Raw genomic sequence first — 24,750 nt, 5'->3', positions numbered from 1 at the left:
TTACTGTTCTCCTTTCCATCAACAAGGATTAATTGCTCTCAGTGTGCTGGGCATCAAGCTGGGCACTGAGGGAACAGAGGGGACCATCACGCGGCTTTGCCTTTGAGGAGGCAGTCGGTAAGACCGGCTCTCAGGCCAGACCTCCCTGGCTGCCCACCCAGACACGAACCCTGGATGAGCCGGGTTAGTCCATGCAGACCCAGTGCGGCTCTGCCAGCAATGACCGCTTGCCTACAGCTTCCTGAAGGGAGAGGGCATCATTCTGGAGGCTGTCAGAACCATCTCTCTCTAGGCCCTCACCCCACCCACTTCTCACCTGGAGAGTTACAAAGCCTCCAGCCATTCAGCCGCTGGTCTCACCTTCCTTAACCCAACTCCCCCAACTTCATCCCCACGGCGGGCTCTGTTCACAGCCCCACTCCCACCCCGATGAAGCAGCTCTGTGGACTCTCAGCTGCGGTGCAGACCCTCTGATGACAGCCCTGGAATAGCTCACCTTCCCACCCTCATCTGTGCTTCTCTCCACAACACCCTGCTCCTGCCGCCAAGTTTGCTCTGGCTTCTCCCTGCACGCTAACATCCTCTGGGCTGTTCCCTGCCTGTACCAGCTTCATCCCCACTTGCGTAAGAAGAGACCCCTCCTCCCAATCAGTGGAGACGAACATGTGCTGAATTTTCCAAGGCAATCCTAACTGCACGTAAGTTTATTCTTTTCCCCAAAAAGTGGTTTTTAAATACACAAATATGCCTTGGGAAATTCTTTCCAACTAATAAATTCACAAACAAGAAAAAAAAAAATCTGTCCATGTCCCTATTTTAGGATCCAAAATCAGTTAAGCAAATACTGCTTTCTCTCTCATTTTGCACCTCCTGGCACGTGTCCAAACTTCTGTGAGCTTCTGGTGGGAAGGTCACAGCCCCAGCAGTCTCTGAATGACAGCCCAGCTGACAACGACACGGATAAGGACAGCGAAGCTGCCAGGTGCCCGTGGGGAGGAGGGGGAGCCCTGATTCCCTGGGAAGCGGGGGTCTCACCTGGGGCTGAGAAGCAGCGTGGTACTCTCGCATCAGCTCGGGCGAGTAGAGCTGAGGGACGGGCTTGAAGGGGTTCATAGCCACCAGGGTGCAGCCGGCGTTGGTGTAGAACGTGTCGGCCATGTACCGGGCCTGCAGACACCTCAGGACTGAGGCAGGGATGCCGTTAGCAAACTCTGGCTCAGATGGAGACACAGCTGCACGTACAGACTAACACCCCACCTACCAGAGTTCCCTCTGCAATTAGCCAAGAGCCATGAGAGCCCAGCCTCTCCCTGATGAGCAGGTATGAGAAAGATCTAATTAAGATGAACCCCACATCTGGAGCAAAGCCTGTGTTGGGGAGTCTGAGGGCAGCCGCCAGGCGGGGGTCTGGAGCAGCCCACCTGGCTGTCCACGTCCTGTCTGACCCAAGGCAGCGGAGCCGAATACCCTCTGGGAGAAGGCGCACCCCTCTGGGGTGGGGTGGGTGGGCGGGGGAGGCATACCTGTCTCCAGCGTCACAGGATTCACCTTGGTGAGGTCATTGAGCTGCTGCGGTGGGACCTCCCCGCCCAGGAGCTCCTGCAGGTCTTCCCTCAGGGACTCCCCGCTGTGGGCAGCAGAGCCTGAACCGTGGCCATTAACCTGGGAGGGAAAAACAGGACCAGAAGCACTGGGACTCAGACCGGCTGGCAGCTCCGTCAGGGTGAGGGCTTGTACAAGAGACAGAAAACCGGCCTCTGGGATCACAGTCTGGTTGTTCAAATTGTACCTCCGCCATTAACTAGACCTGTGAGCCTGCATAAGCTTCTTAACCTCTCTGAGGTTAAGCGGAGGCTTCTTTATTTGTAAATAAAGGAAAACAGAATCAACTCACAAGGTTGTTTGGAAGAAAAACAAGAAAGAGATGGAAAGCGCTTAGTTGGGGACCTCCCTGGTGAAGCAGTGATTAAGAATCTGCCTTGCAAGGCTGGGGATGTGAGTTTGAGTCCTGGTCGGGGAACTAAGATCCCATGTTGCTGCAGAGCAACTAGGCCCGCAAGCCACAACTACTGAACCTGTGTGCTCTGGACGCAGTGGGCCACACCTGGAGAGCCCAAGTGTTGCACCTGCGTGCCACAACCAGAGATTCCGTGCTGCAAGGAAAGATACCAGACGATGCAATGAACATCCTGAGTGCAGCAACTGACACCTGATGCGGCCAAATAAATAAATGTTGGGGGGAAGAAAGCAAAGCCCTTGGTACCTGGCACAGAGAATGTACTCAAAGTGGAAGTGTTAGCTGTTTCAGTGGTGTCCAACTCTTTGTGACCCCATAGGGCTGAAGCCCGCCAGGCTCCTCTGTCCATGGGGTTCTCCAGGCAAGAGTACTGAGTGGGGTGCCATGCCCTCCTCCAGGGGATCTTCCCGACCCAGGGATCAAACTCTCATTCCCTCTGTCTCCAGCACTGCAGGCGCATTCTTTACCCGCTGAGCCATCAGGGAAGCATGTACTCAGGAAATCAATAAATGCGATCCCTTCTTCTCTGCCATTCGTTCCAGCTTTCAGGTGAGTCAGTGCCCGACCTTACTGGGCTGGCGGGGGTGAGGCCCGAGGTGGGGGGTACTGCGAAGGGAAAGAACCAGGGTTTGGGCCTTTTTTGATAGAGACGTTATCAGCTGTGAGGTAGTACCATGCCTTCATCACGTGCCTCTTGGGACTGAATTTAGGATCGCTAACTAATTAGCTCCTGCTGCCCTGGTCTAGTTGAGAGCAGATGAGGTCAAGAACAAGCACCAGTGGGGAAGAGGCCGTTTCTGCCTCGCCCTTGCCCATCCCTGATACCAACGCTTTACGTAACTTCTCCCCACTTTCCTCCTGTGATCCCACTTCTCCTCTCTTCTCCCAGGGGGCGGCAGGGAAGGTGTGCGGAGCAGGCAGTAACCTGGCTGAAATCTGCTTTTGGAAGAAGGGGTCCGTGATATAACATGTGTGGGTTTCTTTTTTCGAAAATTTTATGTATTTATTCGGCTGTGCTGGGTCTTCACTGCTGTGCGGGGGCTTTCTCTGGTTGCGGCGAGCAGGGGCTACTCTCTAGTTGGGGTGCGCAGGCTTCTCCTGTTGCCGAGCACGGGCTCTGGGGCAAGCGGGCTTCAGCAGTTGCAGCTCAAGAGCTCAGTCGCCTGTGGCAATATGGGATCTTTCTGGACAAACCCGTGTCCCCTGCAGGTGGATTCTTAACCGCCTGACCACCACGTAAGTTACTATGTGCGGGTTTCTAATGAGACCAGTGAACCTTAGAGTTCAAAAATCTCCAGCAAAAGTGGCAAGTGTCATTTGAGAGGCCCAGTGATAAGTTTCCTTCCAAAGATGCTGCCTGTTCTCTGAACTTAGGCCCACCACAAGGCATGCACAAGGCGGACTCTTATCTCCAGGATTAACTGCTGAGGTCAGAGCGTGACTATATCCATGCAAATCCCTCTACCCTAGTGGAAAAAGGAAATCACTCACACCCAGCCATAATTTATGAACAGATCTGATCCAACCAGACAGGCAGCTGAGTATCATGGTTCTTGAGCTGGACTTGAAAGCTAGATTGCCTGGGTTTGAATCCTGATTCCACCACGTCCTAGTTACAGAATCTTATGTAAGTTTCTTAGTCTCTCTGCACCCCAATGTTCCTCATCTGTAAAATGGGAATGGTGGTAGTAGTGGTAGATCTCATAGATACTAACAAGCACATAAAGTATTTAGAAAAACATCTGGTTTCTGCCACCAAAAGTTTGCTATTATCATTCTGTTAAAAAGTAGCTCTTATCATTAGGCAATAATATACTGATGGCTCAGATGACACCCAGGTTCAATCTCCGGGTCGGGAAGATCTCCTGGAGAAGGAAATGGCAACCCACTCCAGTACTCTTGCCTGAAAAATCCCATGGACGGAGGAACCTGGTAGGCTACAGTCCATGGGGTCGCAAAGAGTCGGACACGACTGAGCAACCTCACTTTCTTTCACTTTTCATACCAAGGGCCTTAAAACTACCCTGCAATTCTTTTAGAACATGATACTATATAAAGGCCATAAGAATGTTCTGTGTATATAGAAACATTTACAATGCAAAACAAACAAAAAAAAAAAACCCAAGTGTCCAAGTAGTAGCTTAAATTATAGTACCTCCTTACAATTGAATAAAGCAGGTTACAAAGAGAAAGATATCTTTAAATGTTTTCAAAATTTTTAGGGAGAAAAATCTAGGGTATTCTTTAAAATGTCAGTTATCTATGAGCAGTACAATTATGGGTAATTGTAATGTTCTTTTTGCTTATCTATATTTCCCACATCGTTGTAATGAACGTGACCTTGAATAAGTCACCTAACTGCTCTGAGCCCTATCTTCAAAATGGGGATATAATGGCATTGGGTATGTAATACTGTATCCTTCTCAAGTACTAAACAAAATTATATGTGTAAAATGCTTAGTATAGTGCTTACTATACAGCAAGAGCGCAACATGGAGCAGCTGCTAGTACAGTTTTGATAAACATGGTTGTTGTTTAGTTGCTAAGTCATGTCTGACTCTTTTGTGACCCCACAGACTGCAGCCTGGCAGACTCCTCTGTTCATAGGATTTCCCAGGCAAGAATACTAGAGTGAGTTGCCATTTCCTTCTCCAGGGGATGTTCCCAACCCAGGGATCGAACTGTCATCTCCTGCATTGCAGGTGGATTCTTTACTGCTGAGCCAACAAGGGAAGCCCTGATAAACATTACTGTTTTTTAAATGAGAAAGAAGTTAAAAATGCACAATAAAAAAGCTCCCTCTGCAAAAAAAAAAAAAAAGCCTGGAGCAGGTAGCTGTGCTGCCTGCTCTCTGGCCTCCAAGCCTGTTTCATGAGCCAAAGGATCAAGAGGTCAAGCAGCAGAGTCTACCAGGGTTCCTTTGAGGCTGGCTGACCTCACATTCAGTTATCTTGTCTTACTTGCCTGGGACTCCACTAGTCCAGGAATCATCTTAAACATCTGCCTTGGCCCAACGGCTGCTGCGGCTGCTGCTAAGTTGCTTCACTCGTGTCCAACTCTGTGCGACCTCATGGACTGTAGCCCACTAGGCTCCTCTGTCCATGGGATTCTCCAAGCAAGAATGCTGGAGTGGGTTGCCATTTCCTTCTCCATGGCCCAATGCCAACACTCAGTAAATAAAAAAATTCAGCTAACACCTGGCATTCTCTCTGGACCAAGAGCTGCAAGTGAAGGATGATATGGGTAGGAGGTGAGGCAGCACAGGGAAGGGTGATTTGGAATCCTGCAGGCCTGGGGCCATAGGAGCCTTTAGCGGCAGAGGCCCACAGTGAAGGGCGGGTTTCACATCCCATTCCCCATGTTCCCTGTGATCCATTCATCAGAATTCTTGTCTATTTCCACATAGGTCATCTTCTCCCACATTTCTGCACAGGCTGACTCTGCCTGGACTGCTTACTTTCCTTCTCCATTTGACTAATTCCTACTCTTTCTTTTTTCTGGCTGAGCCATGTGGCATGCAGGATCTGAGTTCCCCAACCAGGGTTTGAACCAGTGCCCTTTGCGATGGGAGTGCAGAGTCTTAACCACTGGACTGCCAAGGAAGTCCCAACTCTTACTTCTTTAAGGCTCAGCTTTAAAGAACACCTCCACTTGGAAGCCCCAGGCTTCCAACTTGTCTATACAATTCAGGCTGTGAGGAGCATCTCTCAGGACTCCCTCACAGGTTCAGGCTTGTAAGGTCACCAAAACACTCCAAGGATTCCCTCACCCAGCTTGTCTTACCCATCCTAGGGAAAACAGCTAAAAACCACAACAGGAGAGATTCAAATTAGGTATCAGGAAGAGCTTCTCAGCAACAGACAAAAGGCAGAGAGGTGCCTCTCTGAAGACAGAAAAGAAGAAAGGCCTTTAAAGGGGTCTTTCCCTCCATTCCAGGTCAGGGCAGTGGAAGCATCATTCGGGTAAACGAAAGAGGCCGAGCTGCCTTAGGTACTTGAGGGTCTGGGTTATCTTAGGGTGAGGACTTTACCTGCTGGAGCATCCTGCTTCAGTGTGGTCAGCCAGGATTCTGGGTTGCGGGTACGAGGAATGCTATCCACCTGGTCATGGGGGCACAGGCTGGGGCATGGATCCTGCGAAGGGCTCAGCTCCCAAGGAATCTCTGAGACAAGCCACCCCAGAGCCTGTGGTAGAAGAGAGAAGATAAGGGCCGCATACAGGTGATGAGGGTTTCTCCAAGGTGACTCAGTCCTGCTCCTCCCACCGAGCACCAGGAACTAAAATGAGACCCAGGGCGAGCCTGGGCAGAGAGGAAGACTCTGTCCTGCCCCCTGCCAATTAGGGAATGAAGGAAACTTTTACAAGAGCCTCCAGAGCCTCCTCGGGCTCCTTCAGGGCCAGTTTCACTACAGGGTTTGGGGTGGGGCTGCAAATCTTCTGGGTCAGTGTGCCATGGAGGGTGAGGACACTGGAAAGCAGAGAAGCCTCTCGGGCACACAGAAATATTTCATCTTAGTACAGCCAGTATTCAGTGGGGCAGGAAGGCTGGAGTCAATTCTTGATATTCCAGGAAAGCGGTTGTGTGGGACAGAAACCATAGCTCAGTCTTTCACCTGACCAGCCACCTCACCTTCCCTGCCTGCCTTCACTCCTCATTTGCAAAAGCTACTTTGCAGGGAGCGGCTGTGAAGGTCAATTGGGTGAAAGCACTCTACAAAGTCCAAATTTGAATATTCATTTAGAGGAGAAATATTGTTAGTAAGAAGAATGGATGATCCATTCGGGAGCACTGATTACGTGGAACAGTTCAGTGTCAGCTTTAAGAAGGCCAAGCTTTTGGAGGAGGAGAGTCCATCTGAGAGGGGGGTGTCTTGAGGCTGGGTTTGGGCCAATCTCTGAAAAACTGTGAGTGACTCTTAGAATTTCCCAGGCCCCACACATCCCCAGCAAGGAGGGATGAGGATGAGGGGTGCTGGTAATGGACTGACCTTGGAGGAAAGTTTCTTGAGACTCTGAATACATTGAGCCTTTCAAAGAACTCAGGAATGGGGGACCTCCAAGAAAACAGGAAAAAGGACAATGTAGGCAGAGGAGGGCATCAAGACTGTGGTGGACACATTCACTCTGGACACTGACTGTACCCCATCCAGGCGACAGCTGTGCAGAGGGCTCTGGAGACTCAAGGCCAACGAAGTTCCCTCAATGGAAAGTTCGTCTTAAGAGAAGGGATCAGAGGGGAATACAGCAGATTGTGTAGTTAGAATCCAGAGCCCACAACCCCTCAAAAATGCAGTTCACAGGACCTCTCTAAGCCTTATTCCGTGTTTTCCTTTGCAAAAAGGACTACTAATATCCAGACCTCACAAGGCCGAGTTAAGGATCAACGAGCGCTTGGCAAATGTTGGTTATTACGATACGGAGCCCACTTCCTGCCAGAATCAAGTCAGATGGAAGCGGTTTTCTCCAGGTTCCCCGAGCTCTTGTTCCGCGTCGGCTTCGCGATTACCAGCCGAGAATTTCTGAAAAGGGCGTGACCACTGTGGGCAGGAGGGAGACAGGAATGAATAGATGAAAGCCCCTAGGCAGGGCCAGGCAAGTGGCAACCTGATTATCAACTCCTCCCTCCCCCCCGCCCCCTCCCCCAGCCTCCGGGCAGACGAGACTGGCGGGGTAAGGGTCCCGGGAGCCCGGCCGGCCCCGCCCGCAGCTTCCCGGCGGGAACCGGGCACTCCCGGTCCCGGCAAGCTGCCGCCGGGCCCAGGACTGGGATGCCACTCCGGAAACACTGGGCACGGGGACAGTCCGTCCTTCTCGGGAAGGTGGACGTGACCCCCCAGCCAAGGGCGCAGCTGCCTGCACGTCTCCCGGGGCCCCCCTCCCAGGTCTCCAGGAGGGGAAAGGCGCGCAGCGGGAGTGGGACCTCCCTGCACCCCAGGCCGCCCCTGCAGGCACGGTAAGGCGTGACCCCGGAGGGTCCTTGTCCTGGAGCAAAAGGCAGAGAGCCGGGCTTCCTCCTCCTGGGATACGAGAGGGTCAAAACCGAAAGGGCGAAGTGAAGCCCGCGCTCTGGAAAGGGGAAAAGAGGGGCGCCCCCTTCTCCAGCGCCGCGGGGGCCCACTGGCCTCCCCGGTTCCTTCGGGCCCGGCTGCGGGGTGGCACTCACCGGTCCCACGGCCCCCGCCGGCCGGACAGGAAAGACAGACGGGCGGGCCGGGTGAGGGCGGCGGGAAGGGCCTGCGAAGCAGAGGGCGGGCGCCGGCCGGGGAGGCGCCGGGAAGGCTGCGGGCGCCGCGCCTCGGGCCGAGTGGCCGGGAGCCGGCGGGCTCCTCCCCGGGGGCGGGGCGCGCGACAGCCGGGCGCACGTGGCCCGCCCGGGACGCCAGGATCCGGAGCCGAGGACTTGCTCCGGGACTGGGTACTTTAGAGCCCGCGGTGAGGTGCGAGGGAACGGGGACGGACGGAGGGGCCCCGGGGCCCTCGCGGGACTGTGGGTCTCCCAACCGGGAGACCGGGCGCCCTGACGCTCGCCGCGGGGTCTGATGGCCAGTGGTGGGGTGCGGGACCCGTTTCCTCCCGGGCGCCTCTGACAGACCGGCTTGCCAGCGGCCCGGGCCACGGTGTCAGGACCTGGGCTGGCCGAGCCGGAGACCCAGAGGGCCTGAGGCGCGCGGGGAACAGGCGGGGCGTGGGAAACTGGCACCCTCTGGGGCGGGGCCGCGCGGTGGGCGGGGCCTGGGAGCGCGGGCCGCCCCGCCCCATCTCGGCCGGAAGCGCTGCTCGCGAGGCGGAAGTGGCGGGCTTCCGCGCTTCCCGCGGCGGCGGGGGTACCAGCTCTCCAGCCCAGTGACGCGGTGCGCTGAAACCCCAGGAGCACGTGAGGTTTGAGGACCGGTGCGCATGTCTGTTAGGAAAAGAGCTCTTTTTTTAAAGGCCAGCCGGTTCGGATCGGTTTCTTCTCGGGTGGTTGGGTCCCGATAGGCCATCCCTCAAACGTGCATTCTCGGGCTGGTTCTTGTTTGACTGACATGTGTGTTTCCCGTGTGCCGCTTTTCAGACATGGACGTGGGGCGGAGAGGCGTTTTGTAGCCGTTAAAACAATTAACACTAGCATGTATTTACGGTCCCTACTCCTCCGTGATTAGCGTCCGTTCCACTCTACCTACACCTTGTAAAGGAGGTGAGGAGCAAGCAGCCTGGGGAGCTCGGGGGATCCCTGGAGGGTTCGCATTTTGTGCTGGAGGCAGGAGGTTCAGAGAGGCTCGGGACAGAAACTGGGGCCCCCAAATCCAAAGTGTATTTAAGCACCTTCTCTTTCCTCATCCCTCTTCTCCCCCCACATATTGGACTCGAAATCATTAGTTAGGTGTGTTTAATTTTCATTACATTGTTTTCATGACAGTGTACTGTGTTTATTTTTTAGCAATTCTGGGTCTTCCTTGCTGTGGGAGGGCTTTCTCTCTTTGCAGAGTGTAGGGACTACTCTCTCTCTACTTGTGGGTGCGCAGGCTTCTCACTGCAGTGGCTTCTTTTTGTTGTGTAGGGGCTCCAGGACGTATCCGGCTTCAGTGCTTGTGGCCCAGGCCTAGTTGCCCTGTGGCATGTGGAATCTTCTGGGACCTGGGATCGAACCGGTATCCCCTGCACTCTTAAGGTGGACTCCCAACCACTGGACCACCAGGGAAGTCCCAGCTAAAGCTTTTTTTTTTTCCCCCAGCTAAAGCTTTTTAACCAGTAATTTCATTCTATTAGTAGGACATCCTTATCTTCATATATTAGGCTTCTTCCAACAATCCTTGGAGGGGAATCTCAAGTCCTAGATTCTGCTCTGAAATTCAGGAATAAGTAAAATCCAGTCAGGTGCATCTATATGCCAATCCCACAGAAAGGTTGGTTTTCACAAATGCATCCCTTTGCTCTTGTTTTCATAGGAAGAAGAAAAAATGTCTCAAAAGCAGATGAAGGAAGCTTTTGTCAGTAACCAGAATGGAACGAGCGTGCTGGAGATCACCGAGGGCTTGTGCCTGCCTGCACTCTGCATCCTGTGTAGAGGACTCCTGATCATTCTCTCACAGCAATTATGTTCTTCTTTACATAACTCGAGGACTCGATTCTTGGTTGACTTTGCTTTCCTGATAGTTCCCCTGGTCACCACTTTGACCATTTTCTCTTCATTTGTCCTCCTCGAGTATCTTGTTGCAATCATCCTTGGGGCAGGGCTGCTCTATGAAATATACTGCAGAAGAACTTGCTATGCCAGAATGCCTTTCCAGAAAATCTGTGAAAAATTCTTGAAAGTCAGTCTAGAATCAGAACACATTCCAGCCATCTCCTGTTTCCGTGTCGTTAACAGTGCCTTTACTGCTGTAGCCATTTTGGCTGTGGACTTCCCACTATTTCCTAGAAGATATGCCAAAACCGAGCTCTACGGGACAGGAGCAATGGATTATGGAGTAGGGGGCTTTATTTTTGGGTCTGCAATGGTTTCTCCAGAGGTTAGGAGAAAATATACAAAAGGCTCCAGATTCTGTTATCTTACAAAGTCACTGTACTCTCTTTGGCCATTGGTTTTCCTAGGAGTGGGGCGATTAGTTGCTATAAAATCCATAGACTATCAGGAACATTTAACTGAATATGGTGTTCACTGGAACTTTTTCTTCACCTTAATAGCTGTGAAATTGATAACATCACTGCTTTTGATTATTTTCCCCCTAAATAGGTCCTGGATTGTGGCCATCAGCATTACTGCATTATACCAGCTAGCCCTTGATTTTACCCCCCTGAAAAGTTTAATTTTGTATGGCACTGATGGTAGTGGCACAAGGGTTGGTTTATTAAATGCCAACCGAGAAGGAATCATCTCTATCTTGGGGTACGTGGCAGTACACATGGCTGGTGTTCAAACAGGGTTATATGTGCTTAAAAAAAGGTCACATATCAAAGACTGGATAAAAGTAGCATACTGTATTCTATTGACAGCTATTGGCCTCTTCATTTCTCTTTACATAGTTCAGGTAAATGTAGAAGTAGCATCTCGAAGAATGGCCAATTTAGCTTTTTGTATTTGGATAGTTGCTTCTTGCCTGATCCTTCTTAGTAGTTTATTACTGGGTGATATAATTTTGAGTTTTGCCAAATTTGTAATTAAAGAGGCAGCAGTACCATGTTCTTGGAAACTTATCCAGTCACCCACTGCAAATAAAAAGCATTTGGAATCCACAGTCTCTGACCCCAAAAGAAAGGAACCCACTCTCTGTTTAATCACAGCAATGAACAGAAACCAGTTACTTTTTTTCTTGCTGTCAAATGTAACAACTGGTCTAGTCAACCTTTCCATAGATACATTACACAGCAGTACCCCTTGGGCCTTGTGCCTGCTCAATCTCTACATGTTTACCAACTGCTTAATTATATATGTGCTACACTTGCAAGACAAGACAATCAAATTTTGGTGATCAATAGGGGTACTATATGTTTTGAGCAATATTATGTTAATGAGGAAGAATAAATATAAAGTGTGAAGAAAATGGGCGTCTGTCAATCCAGGGTTAGTTTCATTCCTGCTTTAACAGTAGTGATGCTTAATACTTTACATGTATGTCAACACTGTAAAATCAATATAGAAGAAACAAAGCCTTGTGACTTGTTAGAATACTTCTAAATTTTAGTTATTTTAAAGAAGCTGTTGTGTTTACAGTTGTGACACTGGAAGATTGGAGGGTAGGAAGGAGGATTTTTTACATTATATCTTTTTGGGGGGGGGGTTGAGAAGCACGAAGGATCTTAGTTCCTTCACCAGGGATTACCTTTGTCCCCTGCAGTGGAAGTGGGGAGTCTTAACCACTGGACTGCCAGGAAAGCCCCTTTTACTTTCTGTCTTGTATCACCTATTACCATTCTGTATTTTCTATTGTATGTATTTTATAATATTTACATTAAAATATCTCAGTTGTGGAACTGTCAACAGTACTGCTCAATTTTAATCTTTAAAAAAGACTCGGTATAAGAAAGCAAATGTTTAAAGTCAAATACTTAAAAGATCACAAAACAGCTAAATGCTCCAAAGAAGAATGTGTTAGTTGCTCAGGTGTCGAACTCTTTTTGACCCCAGGAGCTTGCCAGGCTCTTCTGTCCATGGAATTCTCCAGGCAAGAATATTGGAGTGGGTAGCCATTCCCTTCTGCAGGAGACCTTCCTGAATCAGGGATTGAACTCGGGTCTCTTGCATTGCAGGTGGATTCTTTACCTTCTGAGCCACGAGGGAGGACCCAAATGCCCTAAAGAATATATTGAATTATTTGTTGTGATTTACAAGCTTAATAATTATGAGACAATAGTTTTGCAGTGAGACTCATTTTTTTTAGCCTGCTCTCTGCTAGGGATTGGAGAAGGCAATGGCACCCCATTCCAGTACTCTTGCCTGGAAAATCCCATGGACAGAGAAGCCTGGTGGGCTGCAGTCCATGGGGTTGCTAAGAGTCGGACAGGACTGAGCAACTTCTTTCACTTTTCACTTTCATGCATTCACTTTTCATGCATTGGAGAAGGAATGGCAATCCACTTCAGTGTTCTTGCCTGGAGAATCCCAGCCCACCCAAGCCTGGTAGGCTGCTGTCTACGGGGTCGCACAGAGTCAGAGAGGACGGAAACAACTCAGCAGCAGCAGTTGCTAGTGATGATAAACAAAAGGTTCCTGATATCTTGGAGCTTGCAATCTAATGGGGGAAACACATTAAACTGTTATAAACTGTGCTAAGTCAATGAAATATAGGTTGCCAAAAGTGTCAAATCAAGAACTGACTTTACAGTAGAGTGAAGAAACTTTTCCCCACAGACGGTTAATTTTTTTTTTTTTTTTTGAGCTAGAGTCGATGGGTGGAATGAAGAGTTAGTGTTTGTGTGTCTAGGGAGCAGAGGGTCTGATGCTAGTAAGGGAGAGGGGTCAACAGCAAACATGATTATTGTACTAATGAGTTTAAATTTCTTAAGTTGATGAGGACTAATTTGGTCCTCATCAACTTAAAAAATTCTTCAACCAGTAATGCTGAAGAAGCTGAAGTTGAATGGTTCTATGAAGACCTACAAGACCTTTTAGAACTAACACCCAAAAAAGATGTCCTTTTCATTATAGGGGACTGGAATGCAAAAGTAGGAAGTCAAGAAACACCTGGAGTAACAGGCAAATTTGGCCTTGGAATAGGAAAGAAGCAGGGCAAAGAGTAATAGAGTTTTGCCAAGAAAATGCACTGGTCATAGCAAATACCCTCTTCCAACAACACAAGAGAAGACTCTACACATGGACATCACCAGATGGTCAACACCGAAATCAGATTGATTATATTCTTTGCAGCCAAAGATGGAGAAGCTCTATACAGTCAACAAAATCAAGACCAGGAGCTGACTGTGGCTCAGATCATGAACTCCTTATTGCCAAATTCAGACTGAAATTGAAGAAAGAAGGGAAAATTACTAGACCATTCAGGTATGACCTAAATCAAATCCTTTATACAGTGGAAGTGAGAAATAGATTTAAGGGACTAGATCTGCTACATAGAGTGCCTGATGAACTATGGAATGAGGTCCATGACATTGTACAGGAGACAGGGATCAAGACCATCCCCATGGAAAAGAAATGCAAAAAAGCAAAATGGCTGTCTGGGGAGGCCTTATAAATAGCTGTGAAAAGAAGAGAAGCGAAAAGCAAAGGAGAAAAGGAAAGATATAAGCATCTGAATGCAGAGTTCCAAAGAATAGCAAGAAGAGATAAGAAAGCCTTCTTCAGAGATCAATGCCAAGAAATAGAGGAAAACAACAGAATGGGAAAGACTAGAGATCTCTTCAAGAAAATTAGAGATACCGAGGGGACATTTCATGCAAAGACGGGCGCAGTAAAGGACAGAAATGGTATGGACCTAACAGAAGCAGAAGATATTAAGAAGAGGTGGCAAAAATACACAGAAGAACTGTACAAAAAAGATCTTCACGACCCAGATAATCACGATGGTGTGATCGCTCACCTAGAGCCAGATATCCTGGAATGTGAAGTCCAGTGGGCCTTAGAAAGCATCACTATGAACAAAGCTAGTGGAGGTGATGGAATTCCAGTTGAGCTATTCCAAATACTGAAAGATGATGCTGTGAAAGTGCTGCACTCAATATGCCAGCAAATTTGGAAAACTCAGCAGTGGCCACAGGACTGGAAAAGGTCAGTTTTCATTCCAATCCCAAAGAAAGGCAATGCCAAAGAATGCTCAAACTACCGCACAATTGCACTCATCTCACGTGTTAGTAAAGTAATGCTCAAAATTCTCCAAGCCAGGCTTCAGCAATATGTGAACCGTGAACTTCCAGATGTTCAAGCTGGTTTTAGAAAAGGCAGAGGAACCAGAGACCAAATTGCCAACATCTGCTGGATCATGAGAAAAGCAAGAGAGTTCCAGAAAAACATCTATTTCTGCTTTATTGACTATGCCAAAGCCTTTGACTGTGTGGATCACAAGAAACTGTGGAAAATTCTGAAAGAGATTGAGAATACCAGACCACCTGATCTGCCTCTTGAGAAATTTGTATGCAGGTCAGGAAGCAACAGTTAGAACTGGACATGGAACAACAGACTGGTTCCACATAGGAAAAGGAGTACGTCAAGGCTGTATATTATCACCCTGCTTATTTAACTTATATGCAGAGTACATCATGAGAAACGCTGGGCTGGAAGAAGCACAAGCTGGAATCAAGATTGCCAGGAGAAATATCAATAACCTCAGATATGTAGATGACACCATCCTTATGGCAGAAAGTGAAGAGGAACTAAAAAGCCTCTTGATGAAGGTGAAAGAGGAGAGTGAAAAAGTTGGCTTAAAACTCAATATTCAGAAAACGAAGATCATGACATCTGGTCCCATCACTTCATGGGAAATAGATGGAGAAACAGTGGAAACAGCGTCAGACTTTATTTTTGGGGGCTCCAAAATCACTGCAGATGGTGACTGCAGCCATGAAATTAAAAGACGCTTACTCCTTGGAAGAATAGTTATGACCAACCCAGATAGCATATTCAAAAGCAGAGACATTTCTTTGCCAACAAAGGTCCATCTAGTCAAGGCTATGGTTTTTCCTGTGGCCATGTATGGATGTGAGAGTTGGACTGTGAAGAAAGCTGAGTGCCGAAGAATTGATGCTTTTTGAACTGTGGTGTTGGAGAAGACTCTTGAGAGTCCCTCGGACTGCAAGGAGATCCAACCAGTCCATTCTGAAGGAGATCAGCCCTGGGATTTCTTTGGAAGGACTGATGCTAAAGCTGAAACTCCAGTACTTTGGCTACCTCATGCGAAGAGTTGACTCATTGGAAAGGACTCTGTTGCTGGGAGGGATTGGGGGCAGAAGGGGACGACAGAGGATGAGATGGCTGGATGGCATCACTGACTCAATAGATTTGAGTCTGAGTGAACTCTGGGAGTTTGTGATGGACAGGGAGACCTGGAGTGCAGCGATTCATGGGGTCGCAGTCGGACACGACTGAGCGACTAAACTGAACTGAACTGAATTTAGTGCTTCAGATCAGATCAGATCAGTCGCTCAGTGCTTAGGTAGCATTTTATCCTTGCTAACTACAGTTATATTTGGAGGTAATCTATTGAAAGAAATTTCCCCCTCAAAAAAGTCAACATATTGAATAGTTATGTTGCTATAAAAACAAAAGATTAGATTTTATTTCTGATTAATAAGGAAGACTTGAAATTTAACCAAGATTGTAGTATGTAAATTAAGCAGAGAAGGCGATGGCACCCCACTCCAGTACTCTTGCCTGGAAAATCCCATGGATGGAGGAGCCTGGTAGGCTGCAGTCCATGGGGTCGCTAAAAGTCGGAGACGACCGAGCGACTTCACTTTCACCTTTCACTTCCATGCATTGGAGAAGGAAATGGCAACCCACTCCGGTGTTCTTGCCTGGAGAATCCCAGGGACAGGGGACCCTGGTGGGCTGCCGTCTATGGGGTCGCACAGAGTCGGACTCAACTGAAGCGACGCAGCAGCAGCAGCAATGGTAACTGGTTTTCCTGCCGTGTCACAGTACTAATATCCTACAATTGACCTGTTCAAAGCATTTTAGGAGGGCTGAGAGGCTCTAACCATATTGTTCTCACTAAAAGAGTAATTTTAAAAGTATTTGGTGACTTAATGACCATGTGTCTAATTGGTCTGCTGCTTCTTGTCCCAGGTCTTAAATATCTTTCAGTAAGTCTGTCTCCCAATTATAGATACTGAATCATAACTAAGAACAAAATGTACTATATGTTTTTTCCACCTCCAATTAGGAAAGTCATGGAAGAGAAAGTTAATGAAATTACATTCATAAAAAATAACAAAGTAAACCAATCTGATTTGATTTTACTTTACAGAAGAGAAAGAGATCATTAAATAAATATTTACTAAGTTCCAATGTGCTAGATACGGGTGCTGGGGAAACAACAGAAAATAACACCCTGCCCTAATGTGGCTTCTATTTTAACTTGTGGACATTATTTTTCCTTTACAAATTTCTTTTAGTGGGGAAAATCTGTCCCTATTTTTGACAGATATAATAGAACTTCCCACTGTCAGGTCACGAAAAAGAAAACCCAATTCACAAATACTCAGATCTGGACAACTGTGGTAAATTAAGTAATAAGATTTTGCTGTTGATTTTACTACCACATAAAACAATGAGGTTATTATAGTGAAAACAACAGTAGGTATTTTAATCTTCAACTATCAATTTTTGAGGAGAGAAGTGAGGGACAAAGAAGAGAGAATATAATCTAGTTTAGGACTTATTTGTGACCTTCGGAAAGTGACTCATTCCCATGACTTTAATTTTACACTATTATAAACTGGGGATGTCTACTACATATGTATTAATAGTTTTGTGTTCAGTAGATGACAATGTTTCATTTTTATTGAGCACCTTGTCCAATATGTTGTGTAAATTATATAAGAACATACTTTGCTCCCTAGGAATTCCTCTATGAACACAGGAATATAAGGAACAAATCAGTATCCTTTATTGCTTTTAAACCCAGGTAGCTTGGAGACTAGTCATATCTCATCATGTCTGAGTTTTGCCCTTGGCTTCTCACACATCGTGGACCTGCCAAAGAAGAAAAAGAATGGTATTTTTATGGAGAATGTGATATGATATCGCATCTCCATCGCACCAACTGTTCCTTATGAGGTACCAGCAAAAGGTCTTCTGTTGTTAACTGCCTTTAAAAATTTTCAGCTTTGCCCTTCACAATGCCAGTATTGAAATTTAAAAAGGCAACAACTGGCTCTTTTAAAAATGCAATCGTTTTATCAAAGATAAGCTCTCTGAAGGCAGATCCTTAGTCATGAAACATTTGCTGTAGCACTAAATACATTTGCTTCAGCTAAATATAGCTGCAGACCAATAGTGAAAAAAATGAATGCCTGCTCTAAACTGAAGAAGATACAAGGTTAAAAATTCTAAAAAGTTGTTTTGCAGTGAAGTAATTTGCTAAGCATTTTCCCCTCAAATGTTGATTTTGTCTTATTTGTAGCACCCAGGGACCTCCCTGAGAAAGAGCAATTTATCAAGTATATTAACTCTTTAGCCTTATAAGAAGTCCATTATTAAATAGTATGTGAAACATTGTCCAAAAATACTACACGGTGTGCTCGGTGGATCTAGAAGACAAATCCAAATCATGGGAAGTAATCTCAGATGGAAAGACATTGCTGTAGTCTCCTCATTTTAAGTTTTATATCTGGGTTTTAATGCCTTTTTTTAAACTTATAAACCCCCAAGGTGAATACTCTTTGCTAGTACCCAGTGTGTACTCAGTCATGAAAGTTATTAAAATTAGCACCTATACATTGAACTTATATTTTCAATGCCCTTTACCAACCATCATCCAAAGAAAGTTTGAAAGGTATACCATAGGTACATTAATTGACAGTCGTTATAGGAGCACTTTCAGATTTTAGAAGCCACCTTATTCTTTTTCCTTAGGGGTGTTTTACATAAAACACAAGATTCTCTAAAACTGTCCATATTTTGGCTATGTAGTCTAATTTGTCAGAACTTAATGCAATCCTATATGCCTACTGAATTTAAGCTAAAGACCACACACTCTTCTGCTCTCCTAACATGGCTAAGGACATAAATACTTACTGGATAATCACACCTTTGGGACTGAACAATGGTTCTTCCAGTTTATTATGTCACCTACCCTAACAGTGACCACACAATGTCATAAGTCAACATGGCTAAGGGGTTGCATGCACTATGGGTTTTTTTGTTGCGAATCTCTAAGACTTAATGTGATGACCAAAATACTTTTTAAAGTCAGTATCACAGCTCTAGCCTATTCTACCAGGAAATACAGATCACCAGGATTAGTTAGTTGTAAGAGCATCCGATGGAGTGAGTCTTAAAATCGTCAAGACTTTTCACAGGCAAAAAAATATTCCCGACAACTATATTGGCTTTACAAACAGGACTCTAACGCCTCCAAGGTAAGAACCGAGTATACCATGGCACGCAGTGTGTGCATGAATTTGTCTTGACGGTAGCTCTGATTCTCGGAAGAGGGTCAGAGGGAAGGGCCTTTGGCCAGCACCAGCACTTTGCCCGAGGGATCTGTTGTCCTTTCTGAGTGTCTAGGTTAATATTAACCGGACCCAATAAGTTTCTCTGCCCAGGACGCGTACACAAGCCACTACCGGCACAGTGTAACAACAACAAAAAACTGTCAGCACTTAATGTATTTTCTGCCCCTGTCGGAGGGATCTCAACCTGAGTCTGGGAAGCGGCTAGCTTCTGAAGAACCAGGGCGTCAGGGAAAGCGGCGTCAAGGGCCTGGAAACCCAGCCTAGTCTGTCGTTCAGTCCCCAGATGCACGTCTCCCCTCCGCCGACTCCCACCTTTTGCTCTCACTGGTTTTGAAAAGTCTCGGCTCCCCCCTGACTTCACTTACCCAAGTCCTCACTGGGCCCCGACTCTCGGCGGAGTCCCCTCGGCTCCGCTCCCTTCTACCCTCCGCCCTCGGGAGGGCGGTTCCCGGGCCCCACACAGCGGAGGACTGAGGGGAGGCCTACTCACCCCTCCTAACAGCCCTATTTCGGGTTTATTTGAGTAGCTAGACTCCCGGGAGGGCGCAGGTCACGCGTCAGGAGGCTGCCGGGGGAGCACCCCACCCCCTCCGCCAGGGTTTCGAAAGGGGCGATCCTGGAGCGCGCCTGGAGTCTCGCGAGAGGAGGCGGGGCCCCGCCCGGCTCGCTCGGCCCCGCCCCGCCCCACCCTCCCCACGTCCCCCCCACCCTCCCTCCCCCACTCCCCCGTGGCGCGAGCGGCTGACTGAGCCTGGAGAGGAAACGGCATTCTGAGCCGCGCTCCCGCCCAGGCCGGCCCCGACGCGGGCCTCGTCAGCCGGTAACGGGGAGCCGAGGTGGGGGGTCAGGGAGGCGACCACGCAAGCGGTGAAGGTCAGAAGCGGGAGGCCTCCTCCGAGAAGGGTGAGGAGGGGAGGGTCTGTGCCTCCCCCGCGGACTCCGCAGAGCTGAGGCGGGGTCGACCCCTCCCAGGGGCGGGGTCGCGCTGGGCAACTGCAGCCCAGGGGACTGATGGGGCGGGGCCCGCCCTTAAAGGGGGAGAAGGGGTCAGCTGTGTGTGGGGGGTGGGCTGAGGGCTCCTGGGCGGCGGGCCGTGGGCTGAGGAGCGGAAGCTGGGGGTGGCGTCCTAGACCCGGGACTCCGCTGACCCGCTGGGGGAAGCCCCGGAGCCGCCAGGTCCCTTCCGCCTCTCCTTTGGACCCTGACTGGAGGCCGGCGGGCTGGGTCGGGGGGGGGGGTAGGGAGAACGGCGCGAGGGGGCGGGTCCCCGCGCTGCTCGCCGCTGATTGGTTGAGCGCGTGTGGAATCGGGTGATGGGAAACGCAGCCCAGCTCTCCCGTCCCCTCCTGCTGCTCTCCCTCTCCCCCCGCCTCCTCCCCGTGGCGAATGTGCTGCGCGGCGGCGGGTGCTTACGCTCGCGGGGTTTGGCTGTTGCAGGCAGGAGCTGGGAGGAGGCGGCAGCGGCAGCGGCAGGAGCGGCGGCGGCAGCAGCAGCAGCAGCAGCAGCTGGGAGGAGGTGGTGACGGTGGCAACGGCAGCGTCAGGGACGATGGCGCGACTGGTGGCTGTGTGCAGGGACGGGGAGGAGGAATTCCCCTTCGAGAGGAGGCAGATTCCCCTCTACATAGACGACACCCTCACGGTGAGCGGGCCGGGCCGGGCCGGGCTCGCCGCTCCCCTGGCAGCTGTTTCCCCTCCTCCCCCTCCCCCAGGCCGAGCGCTGCGCACTGGAGAAAAGAGTGTGTTGCAACTCCTAGGCGAGGCCTTCTCTCCGGCAGGCCCCACAAACTCGCCTTTGCAGTGGGTCGTTTGGTAACGTCCGCGGGCCCCTAGGTTGGCGCTCCACCCGCACTGAGAGCCCCTCTCTCCGGCTCTTACTCCTCCTTTGCCGCTCTCTTCCTTCACCCTTTCCCTTTCGGAGATGGTGCTTTTACCCAAAGCACGCTCCTCGGAGAGGGGCTGAAGGATCTCGGGCGTCCAGGGCCTATTCCTTACAGAAACCACCTACCCTCGGGGAGGCTTAATTATCTGGAAATGTCGCAGCTGCACTGCTACCTGTCTATTTTCTAGCTTAATACTACAGCTCTCACTCCATAAAGCATAATTACGGAGGGCAGGGTGACATGCTCTTGTACAGGAAAGATCCCACTAAAAGGATCTGATTTCGCTAGAGTCTCAATATGCCTAGTCCATTAAAACTGTTGGAAATGATTGTATTGCGAGGCCATGACTCTTCAAAACGGGCTTTCTTGGTATTAATGATTATTGAATTTACAGGTAGCTTTTCCTAAAGAAGCCACAATATTGAATGTGTAAGGGCATTATAAAAGGCTGATGGCTCATCTTGAATGTCAAAACCCAGTTCTGAGTAGTTTTCCTTTTTTAGAGTTGATGGTGGTACAGCATTACAGACCCTCTGCCCTGGGTTGCTGTAGTGTTTCCTTTAGAAGGAAATGGCAGAAATTTGAATCTGAACAGGAAATGAGTGCAGTCGCTTATCACAATTTCTTAAGAAATGAAATGGACCTTTTCTGAGAATCTTGAAATGTGCATTTTGATGATGCTGAAGCTTTGGATTATACATTTGCGTTTTGATAAGGTGTTAACTAAGTGTCTTCATCATACCGCCTTTGCCTTTTTTCCTTTTCAAAGGTGGTTGGTGTGTTTTGCTCCTGAATTTCTTTTTTGCAAATACCTACTGAACTTTTTTCAAATTTTGTGTAAAATGCAAGTCATTGTAGAGATGTCACTCTATGCCTTTCTGTTTGCCAGTCTCAATTAAGACTTGATTGAGCTGCAGTACCTTTAAAAAGCATTAGAAGAGCTATTGAATGACTTAATTTGTTAGAACTTTTTAAGTGAAAGCATCTATAATTACCTAAGTGCATTTTTCTTTTTTCATGGAAAAAGAATAATTGGGCTCACATAAGGTACATAGACTTTGTGTTTCATTAGAAAGTGTACTTGTATGCTTTGGTCATGATTACTGCACCTTTTGCATTAAAAGTATAATGGACTTGTATTTTAAAAAGTTTTTTAAAAAATTAGCACTCTGATCAAATTAAATGAAGGATTTCTCAATTTGAAAATTAATATGAGTTCATTTATTGGTAATTTTCTTTCTTCTCTCTCCCTCCAACACAGATACTTTTCTAGAGCTTATAGTTTGGTATCAACCTTTTGTGTTTATTGTCCTAGATAATCTTTGAAGTTAAAAAAAATTTGGATGTAAGGTTACTATTGAGTGTACACTATCAAAACAGGGGAAATCAACCTAAGATTTGAGTATTTACAAAAATTTAAGACACTTATGAGTCTCTTCTTATGTTCACAGAGTCACCTTTAATATGGACGTGGCATTGATATATCCATTAAATAGTTTTTTAAAATAGGCAACTTTGGGGTGTTCTTAAACTCTCTTCTGAATGAATTTCCAAAATTTTCCTTAGAAAAAGATGTAACCTGCACTGTGATTTATTATTGTTACTTCTCTAGGGAAGTTGGGATTGGACTGACCTGGCAATAGAGTTTTGCTTTTATTGTATGGTGGACTTGTGACCCAGGCAAATAAAATTTAGGCTTGCTTAATTTAAGTATCTTAAGCAGCATCTTATTTTTTTATGTATCTTTACTCTGGAAAGGTTTTTATCACTAGGAAATGAGTGGGACTCTTCATTGCTTTGTTATGGAACTTACATATGTCACTGAATGCTGGTTTGTGTAAAATCTTGTCAAGTGTCCATTATATTTAGGGAAACAAGTTTCTTTCAGAACTGTTCTACCAGACAATACTTAAAGGAAGAGTGTAGAACAAACACCTGTTGAGGAAGAGGGAGGAAGCAAGCTTGCAACAGAGGGTTATGCTCAGCACTGGGTCCTTGATAGTTTGATGACATTGTATCCCTGAAGGTAACTTTTGGTTTGATCTTTGTTCCTAGACTCCATAGGTAATCCTCTGAGGAAACATTGTGTGATTATTTCAAATCTTAGAACCTTGTTAACTTCTAGGTGTTAAGTCTAGTTACAATGTTTACAGTCAGTTACAAATGTTTATCCTTGCAGAAGCCAAAAGCTCTAGCCTGGGGTAAACTAGCGATTTTAAGTTGGATTTGTAAAATGAAATTAACAAGCTTGTAGATGAGGAAGTAGCCTCCTCTTTTATGTGGTATGTTGCAGCCACATTTAAAAGACTCATGGCAGTTCATTGGATTTGAGTACTTGAGTACAGTGCTGATATAGGTGTGTTTGAGAAAAATCCCAAGTAAGTAAACTGGTGGAATATTTAGGAAAATGGTATGCTGTGTAGCTAAAATGCTTTTCAGTGTTATTAGAATTATAGAATAGCAGATAGACAGAATACAGATTTTATTTTAAAGACATCTTTGAAGAATTGGGGCTTCCCTAGTGGCTTAGATGGTAAAGAATCTGCCTGCAATGCAGGAGACCCAGATTTGATCCCTGGGTCGGGAAGATCCCCTGGAGAAGGATATGGCACCCCACTCCAGTATTCTTGCCTAGATAATTCTATGGACAGAGGAGCCCAGTGGGCTACAGTCTATGGGGTTGCGGACAAGACTGAGCGGCTAACACACTTTCTTTGAAGAATTACCGTTTTTAAAGTATTTTTAGAAGGAATTAATAGTCAGAATATATACTCCTTATAATATAATCTTGAAAAATAGTTGCAAAACAAAACAAATTATCCTTTACCCTGCTTCCCAGAGATAGCTGAGATTATAGAGCAGCATTTCATGTAGTTCCCGTCATAGAAACATACAGATTCAGAGTTGAGATATGTCATCTTCTGTAACACTTCCTATCTTGCTGCTTCTCACTGAATGTAATATTAAGAACATTTTCTTTTGTTATTCTTAAGCAGTGTTAATGGCCTTGCAATACTTTGTTGTATGACATTCCAGGATGTAATCATTCCTCCTTTGTTGGACTTAGAGGTAGTCCTAGTTTTTGCTATGAATAACATTCTTAATATGAATTATGCATAAATAATGCATTGTTTGCATTAACAATTTTTTCTGGCTTTTCAAAGGAAAATTAGTGGATCAAAGGATAAAAATCTTCTATAAAATTCTTGATACATACTGTCAAGTTACTACAATGTGGAACACAGTTTACCCTCCTAATTCAAACCAATCTAAATGGACTAGAAGCTCTGATAAGGGTTTTTGAGACTTTAAAAAGATGAAAAATGTAGTGTGTCCTTTTGAGGATTAGGTAGTTAGCATCAGTTAGAAGTTTAGTATTGTTTGCTTAAAAAAAAAACAAAAAACCCCAAACTTAGATCTTTATTTATTTATTTTATATTTTAAGCTAGGCCATGTGTGTCATGGCATGAGGGATCTTAGTTCCCTGACCAGGGATTGAACCCATGCCCCCTGCATTGGGAGCTCAGAGTCTTAACCACTGGCCCACCAGGGAAATTCACCTGTTTTCAATTCTTGATTAAGTTTTTAATTTACCAAAGGTGATAGATGTTACAGATGGCTGTGAAGATGAAGAAGTAAAAAAGTAAAACTAAAGGGACAGGGATTTTTAATAAATACAAACAGTATAGTTGGATTAGAGCTTGTGAGAATACGCTAGGAACAGATTATTTGTGGTCAGAAGAAACCAGGACAGGTACTTAAGAGTGAAAGTGGGTAATGGATTCAATAAACTTTATAAAGCAGTAATTGCAGGACAATGACTTGTTCTATTTTTGGCAAGCCTAGGGATAGGCAACCTCATCATGAAGCCAGACATTAATGATTCCTCTGTGAGACCACACCTGAAGTACTTTACGTGACTCTTCCTTTGGGTAACCTAGGATCTGAAGAATAAGTCAGGGAAGTGATTTTATTTTATTTTATTTTTTTTTTTAGGGAAGTGATTTTAAAGAATGAGGAAAAATAGTTCCACTGTCCTCTTACCTTTCTCTTTTTATTTTTTCCCTTTTTCTTATTTTGTTGTCATCATTGAAGAGCATATAGTGATTGGCCAGTAAACAGCAAAGTAAAAAGCCATTGTTGAAAGGGAAAGGCAAGGACAATAATTATTTAGTGTGAGCGTGGAGTTTCTAATTGGGGCGGTATTGGATATGTGTGTGAGTGTGTGCATGCCTGCTCAGG

General features: G+C 46.9%; 3 protein-coding genes and 1 long non-coding RNA gene across 36 annotated transcripts in view; 2 read left to right on the top strand and 2 right to left on the bottom strand.

Annotated features, from left to right (window-relative positions):
• The window catches only part of MYO19 (myosin XIX), a 33,656-nt gene extending 25,310 nt beyond the window's left edge, over window positions 1–8,346 (bottom strand). For 2 of the 5 annotated variants that reach the window (XR_015148297.1, XM_086360444.1), the window contains exons 1-4: window positions 8,181–8,324; window positions 6,048–7,554; window positions 1,524–1,662; window positions 1,036–1,184 (exon numbers count right to left, since the gene is read on the bottom strand). Coding sequence is in view for 4 of the 5 variants with exons in the window: in XM_086360444.1 (XP_086216570.1) it covers window positions 1,036–1,184; window positions 1,524–1,662; window positions 6,048–6,059 (300 nt within the window). In the remaining variant the exon portion in view is untranslated. Of the gene's footprint in view, window positions 1–1,035; window positions 1,185–1,523; window positions 1,663–6,047; window positions 7,555–8,180 lie in introns of all 5 variants that reach the window. The other 3 variants (XM_086360447.1, XM_086360445.1, XM_086360446.1) reach the window with 3 other exon arrangements.
• On the top strand, window positions 7,727–11,978 carry PIGW (phosphatidylinositol glycan anchor biosynthesis class W). Of its 15 annotated transcripts, none has more exons than XM_086360470.1 (4): window positions 7,829–7,970; window positions 9,072–9,194; window positions 9,558–9,668; window positions 9,946–11,978. In XM_086360470.1, exon 4 carries the CDS (start codon window positions 9,958–9,960, stop codon window positions 11,467–11,469), a length of 1,512 nt encoding a protein of 503 aa, XP_086216596.1. In that variant the 5' UTR covers window positions 7,829–7,970; window positions 9,072–9,194; window positions 9,558–9,668; window positions 9,946–9,957; the 3' UTR covers window positions 11,470–11,978. The 15 variants fall into 15 exon arrangements, with proteins under 15 accessions (XP_086216604.1, XP_086216596.1, XP_086216602.1 ...); XM_086360467.1 differs by lacking the exon at window positions 7,829–7,970 and adding an exon at window positions 8,325–8,454; XM_086360469.1 differs by lacking the exon at window positions 7,829–7,970 and adding an exon at window positions 8,729–8,868.
• Window positions 11,979–17,033: 5,055 nt separating this feature from the next.
• On the bottom strand, window positions 17,034–19,389 carry LOC147352622 (uncharacterized). Its single transcript, XR_015148298.1, has 2 exons — window positions 18,991–19,389; window positions 17,034–17,141 (listed from the first exon to the last, which is right to left on the bottom strand). It is a non-coding gene; the product is annotated as an uncharacterized LOC147352622 (long non-coding RNA).
• Window positions 19,346–24,750, top strand: part of GGNBP2 (gametogenetin binding protein 2) — a 33,173-nt gene continuing 27,768 nt past the window's right edge. For 6 of the 15 annotated variants that reach the window (XM_086360463.1, XM_086360460.1, XM_086360457.1 and 3 more), the window contains exons 1-2: window positions 19,346–19,528; window positions 20,063–20,267. In XM_086360463.1, coding sequence (XP_086216589.1) covers window positions 20,175–20,267 — 93 coding nt within the window. In that variant the 5' untranslated portion in view covers window positions 19,346–19,528; window positions 20,063–20,174. Of the gene's footprint in view, window positions 19,672–20,060; window positions 20,268–24,750 lie in introns of those variants that run through there. The other 9 variants (XM_086360454.1, XM_086360452.1, XM_086360449.1 and 6 more) reach the window with 3 other exon arrangements.

This window comes from Bos grunniens, chromosome 19 (genome assembly GCF_055505025.1).
Source record: "Bos grunniens cultivar Pamir isolate PY7600 chromosome 19, Bosgru_T2T1.0, whole genome shotgun sequence".
Classification (NCBI taxonomy): Eukaryota; Metazoa; Chordata; class Mammalia; order Artiodactyla; family Bovidae; genus Bos; species Bos grunniens.
The sequence above is the reverse complement of the archived record's forward strand: the minus strand, read 5'-3'. Positions and strand labels throughout refer to the sequence as shown.

Coding starts and splice junctions, on each gene's coding strand:
- PIGW (XM_086360478.1), top strand. CDS start 9,958: ATGTCTCAAAAGCAGATGAAGGAAGCTTTTGTCAGTAACCAGAATGGA.